The sequence below is a fragment of the Phalaenopsis equestris genome, unplaced genomic scaffold (genome assembly GCF_001263595.1).
Source record: "Phalaenopsis equestris unplaced genomic scaffold, ASM126359v1 Scaffold000203, whole genome shotgun sequence".
In the NCBI taxonomy this organism is placed as follows: Eukaryota; Viridiplantae; Streptophyta; class Magnoliopsida; order Asparagales; family Orchidaceae; genus Phalaenopsis; species Phalaenopsis equestris.
Genome location: NW_018164645.1, coordinates 90,710 through 96,709, shown reverse-complemented (window position 1 = coordinate 96,709; position 6,000 = coordinate 90,710). Strand labels below are relative to the sequence as shown.

The 6,000-nt window shown below is 34.9% G+C and overlaps 1 protein-coding gene across 1 annotated transcript in view; it reads right to left on the bottom strand.

The window, feature by feature from the left end:
• The window catches only part of LOC110022947 (arginine--tRNA ligase, chloroplastic/mitochondrial-like), a 5,542-nt gene extending 3,961 nt beyond the window's left edge, over positions 1–1,581 (bottom strand). Inside the window, exons 1-2 of the mRNA XM_020722123.1 lie at positions 1,378–1,581; positions 727–842 (exon numbers count right to left, since the gene is read on the bottom strand). Of these exons, the coding sequence (XP_020577782.1) occupies positions 727–842; positions 1,378–1,453 (192 nt within the window). The 5' untranslated portion in view covers positions 1,454–1,581. The remainder of the gene's footprint in view (positions 1–726; positions 843–1,377) is intronic.
• Positions 1,582–6,000: the final 4,419 nt, after the last annotated feature.

Sequence of the window (6,000 nt, the reverse complement as noted above, 5' to 3'; positions counted from 1 at the left end):
CTCTTCCGAGAGTTGTACGAGTGCACGATATTTTCACATATTTTTCTTCTGATGTTAAGTTCATAATGAATGGCAACTCAATCAGCATGAACAACTACTTATTCAAGTAAATATAAACGATGATGAAACAATGAACATACCATGGATTATCAGTTTTCAAAGGATTGTCGTCAATCTACAACATTTGCCAAAATATTTTGAAAGAATTATTCAAAAGAGGAAACATCATCATATCTAGCACATGCAATTATAAATTCAATCTGACGCCACCTATTATGAGAATCTACTCCAAGAGATCACTCTTCGGAACTTAAGGCCATTGCATAAGATCAATAAGTACCTTGCACTTATATTTTCACTTAAGGCCATAAGAATAAAATCAATGTCATGCGAACCTAACACGGTTAAATCTTCTATTATCATGGAATGAAATAAATTTTATTAACTTAACTTCTAAAATTTATCAAATGAGTTATGGATAAGTTTCTTAATCATAACAATGTTTTCGTGATATACTGAATTCCCTGCCTAAGGTGTTACATGCTAAAAATCAATCTGTTATGGTAACACAATATCACAATAATTACCACAAAAATACTGCACAAAAAAGCCAGAGTAGATTGAATTTTAGAAAATAAGAGAATCAATTGAATCATTAAGAACTTAAGAGAATCATACACTCGCAATAAAAATTTGACAACAAGGATGAAGAAGGCAGTCACTCACAGTTTCTGCCACCTGCCCAGGCGAAGGAGCGGAACTGATGATATCGCCGCTCATGGCTGCACACAGAAGTGTGTCCTTCGTAGAAACAGATAGTTTAGAAGATATCCGCAAGAAACCTGCCTAGTTTTACAGTAACCACATAAAATCAGTTCATTGTCATGCTCTACTCAATCAGATAACAGCAGAAGAATTAATTAACAGAAAAAAAAAATTCTTTCAGTATGCCTTCTTCAAGCTTTGATCTTCGGATGCTAATCATTAAAATTAAATTAACATCTCTATTTTAATCAATACCCATTAAAAATTTAAAATTTATTAAAAAATGCCTCTCCTTCTCTCCCACCCAAAGCACCGAACGCCTAGAGGCGGCGTTGATAGGACAAGCGGCGAGCACCGTGCGAAGATAAAAGGAATATTCTGACAAAGAAGAAACGACTACAGTCCTTCGCGCATTTCAGTATCTCAAATCCTGTAAATCTCCCTATCAGTCGGATTTACTGAATCCGAGATTCACAGCAAGAAGAAAGAGAAACGGGATGTAGGTTGAACCCAAGTTAATCCTGAAAGAAATGCTCCATAGAAGGGAAGATAGAGCAAAAGTGCGGGAGCTTTCCTGTGCAAAAAAAAAACATGAAGAGGAAAAATGCTTACGAGGAGTGCGTGTGTGGCGACTGAAGGGAAGAAGCGGAGAGGGGAGAAGAGAAAGAACAGCAGAAGTTAATCTCATAAAGAGAATTCGCTTCCCTCCAATTTGGTTTCTAGGGTTAGGAATCCATTTGGTTTAGGTGCAAAGCCCTTGGCCTTCTGGCCAACTGGCCTAGAATTTGGAAAATGCATGAGACGGGGTTTCTATGGAATAAGATACATATGCCCTGTCATTTTAGGTGCAATTACATAAATGGTACTTAAAATTTTTCTATTTACAAAACTAGCACTATATATATATATATATATATAAAATTATCCATCCTATTTATAATAAAATAAAATAGAAAAAATAGCCTTGTATACTCACTCAACTATCAAAATTCACAATAAAACTTATATGAATGCAACAATTTAATAGTACAAAAAATTATATGAGTTTTAATTTTTGTAAATAACAAAAATTTATGTGTTATATATGTAATTATCTCTTTAAATATTTTTTTTAATTAGTAAATTTATTTAATATGAATAAAAAATAAAGGTATTAAAAAATACACTAATTTAAAAAGGATATATAAGGCTAAGCAATTGTCGAACTCCGTATCACTTGCAACACATATCTTTTTAGATTACACTCTTTTTTAGATCTAGTATAATACATTAAGAATTATTATGAGGATACATGCATACGAATCTTACAGTCCCAAAATTGATAAAGTGATAAAGAAATACAAATCAAGTGGAAATCACTCTTAAAAATTCTATCAAAGAGTGAACAAAATAAAAGAAAAAGGCGGAGAAATGAAATCGAAGTCATAAGGTACGTTCATTGCATACTCAATAACACTTTAGGTGGTGAGGAAATTTCATAGCTTCTTTTCAAATGAAGTATTGTACTTTTGAAATCTTTATCATTTCCATCATCGCTCTGAGACCACATAACTGAAGTAGTACCTTCCATATTATGTGGAAGTGCAGCTCCTATTTCATCGCTACCTTCTACAATCTACTCACTGAACTGAACATATTTGACGACGATGACAACATGATGGAGTTCCTGGCTTGCATGTTGAACTCTATCCTTAGGGTCTCATATCCTTGCACTATAAAATTTCTAAAAATAAGGGTTTGGTTTACAATACACTAAATATGTTTAGTTTTGATTCAAAATTTGTTTTTCTTAGAAAAAGTATCATGTCACAACGTGGTCTGATACTTAGAGTTAACCAAGATAAGAATGGATGGTCGGACATTAAAAATAAACTCTCTATTATTATATTTATATGACTAATAATTTAATATTCAAACAAATATATAACAAAGCCACTAAAGAAAGCCATAAAAATTAATAAGTAAAAATTTGTACCATTCTCAATTTATGTGTGTCAGCCTTTACGATATAGTGAAGAATAGCATGGCCCCCACCTACCCAGCTCAACCTTCGAGATTTCTTTTCATGGTCTTTTTTCTTGGAAAAGCATGAGAAAGCTCTTATGAAAGTTATTCCCGACCTTGTCTGGTAGGACCTCGAGGATTTCTCTTTTGCGGTCTTTTTTCGTGTAGAAATAAAAGAAAGATATCCTGAAAGTTATTCCTAATCATGCCCAACAGGGCCTCCTGAACTTTCTTTTGCAATCTTCTTTCGTGGAGAAGCAGGAGAAAGTCGTCTTGAAAGTTATCCCTAACCCTGAATAGCAGGACCACAAGGATCTTCTTTTGCGAACTTCTTTATGGTTGTTGAGATGGTGACACCTGAAGAATCTCGCCCTGTCAAAACCTAAAGAGAGTGTCAAAACTTTGAGAGGGTGATGCCAACACTATTTGAAGATGAGACGACTCTTTCTTTGAGGGTACTAAAGATCAATATTTCAGAAATTATCCACTTCCTTGGCGAGTACGAGAAGATATATAACTTATGTGTAGTAGATACGTTGTCATTGGGACGTCAACTAGTGAACTGCCAGGATGAATTATTCTCCATGGCGGGTTTTCCTTCCCAAAAACATCGAGAATTGATGGATGCTCGAGAATAAGTCAGAGGTGCGAGCTAACCTCGATCAACATACAAAGATATTGCAGGCTTTCCAAGAGAAGATGTTGATCTTTAAAGAAGATAATAAAACATTGTGATCATTGAGGAGATGTCTTTAATCCAAAAGCCAAGTGACCGTCGTTTAGCCCGAAGGCAACCATTGAGAGCGTACTTCCGATGAGGAGAAGAAAGTTGAAGTAGATTGACATCTTTATTTCTGACTTTCCCGCATTTTTATTAATGCTTTGCTTTGTGGATTAGAGTGTTGTAATCATTGATTGATAGTGTGACTGTATGTATGTTTCTCTTAATGAAAAAAAATATGATTTTGCTTCTTAGTCATGATTTGCCTATTATGGCATGCTTTTGCCCCACATATGGGGTGTCGTTGATGTTAAAATCTTCTGAGGCTTATGCCTTCTCAGGTTGTGTGGCTTCTAACCCTTGCGGATGTCTAAAATTGAAGTTAGTGTGTGCTCTTCATATAAAAACAAATCGCATACAGTTTCAGACTCGTGCCTTCTGAGATTTGTATTATCTTAGGTTCACATATTCTAAGACTTGTATCTTCTTTGACTTATGTGTCGGTGCCTTATGAGGCTTGTAGTCTTCTAAGGCATTTGATTTATATGTGTCTTCTGAGGTCTATGATGTATATATACCTTCTAAGGCTTATAGTTTTCTAAGGTCTTTAAGTAGGCACCCTTTCAACCACTTGCTTTCGTATAGTTTTTATAGTGATGAATTTATCCACCACTAGCTTCCCATCAAGACTTGCCTCTTGGGCTCTTCTTCCAGGAGTGAGATAGTTTCTCATCGAGTCTTGCTACTATGCTTGACTTCGAAGGGTACCGTATCTTTTTATCAATTTTTTCCTCTTAGGCCAAACTTCTAGGGACATGGTAGTTTCCCATCAAGATTTACCTCCTGGGCTTATCTTATAGAAGCAATGTACTTTCCCACAGACTCTTGCATTTTGGGCTCAACTTCTAAGGGTACCATAAATTTCCATCAAGTTTTACATCTTGAGCTCGACTTTTAGAGGTATGGTTGTAGATCTTATATGCGACTATGAATGTTTGAATTTTATTAGGTTGTTAATTGAATCATGTTATATGACGACTATAGACTGTGTTGGAGTATAGTTGAAAGGATATTTCACTAACGATGTAAGATCCATCATGGGTTGTATAGTATGAGACGCTCGACGACGTTAACCCGTAATTGACAAATTCATATGAAATTAGTTGAGGATGGTTGGCTTATCCAAGGTTGTTAGTCAAAACATATGTTCGATGACCGTGAATTATGGTGGAAGAGGTCGACAAAAATCCACAAAAAAAAATTTTGACCTATCTAAGACTGTTAGTTTAAGCTTCATATTGACAACAATACCCTATGATGGAAGAGGTCAAACTGAGTCTCCTTGAGCTTGATTAAACCCAGAACGAGGTGTCAGAGATGCTCTGTGTTTCTCGAGACTAGGCACAGACCGCAATGGACCACAGGCCGCAATGGACCACAGGCTTTCTTGGAAATATGATTGCAACCATATTTAAGAATAATGTTTGACAACTTGTTTGCTGCTGCTTTTGAATTCGTTGTTCCTTTGGTGAGTGTGTTTTCTACACGAGCTTGCAAAACAACATATGTATTGAAACTTGGAGAGATCAACTTTCTGATAAAGTTGAGGAAGAACTTCAAGACTTTGGGTGGCATTAAGAAACCGTTATTGGTGAAGTGGACCCCTAACAAACTGAAACTTCTGGGGACGTAAGTCAATCGTACAATACAAGTGCACGTGTCAAGTAGTATGCAGTTAAAGGATATCGCGTATCAATCCCATTATAGAAGGGCTAAGAACTATTGTGGGGGTTAAATCTCTAGTTTAAAAAACTTATAAATTTAGTTTAACATGAAAAAAAAGAAAAGGTTTCCTAAAATTATACCCAAAAGCAAAAATAAATGATAAAAGTGTTCAGATATGACGAAAAATAATGACAGATAAAGTTTACGTGTCTTCAATGTATGTGAGGCTCACACCTTTGTGATTTTGATAATGTGGGGATTCATGATTTCCTTGAACTTTTCCTAACATGATTATCGTCAATTGGGATAGAAAGTCCTCTTTATGCCTATGTCTATGTCAAAAGAATGTTATAATCCAAGAATTTGATGCTTTCTCAATCCCCATGACATCCTACAAATTTGTTCTGATCCCCCTTATAGGTTGAAAAAAGCTGGATAAAGTATGTCTATTTTACCTAGATTTTGTGGTTAATCATTTCGTTTCTCTATGCAACGATTATGAGTTACATATTAAGAAATATGTTAACATCCTAATTTATCAAATTAGGAATAAACAAAAATTTATGGTTAAGAAAATAATGAAAGCCTTGATTTTTTAGGAGAACAATCCAAAGAATGAAAAATCATCCGAAAAATCTGCAAAATCACATCCCATAAATTATAGAGGAGTGAAATAAAATATAGCTACGCATGTTGAAAGTAACGTAGGAAAAACATTTTATTAAACTCATAATTACTAGTAAAACTGAAAGTAAATACCTAAAATACTGAGTGTTACCTCTTCC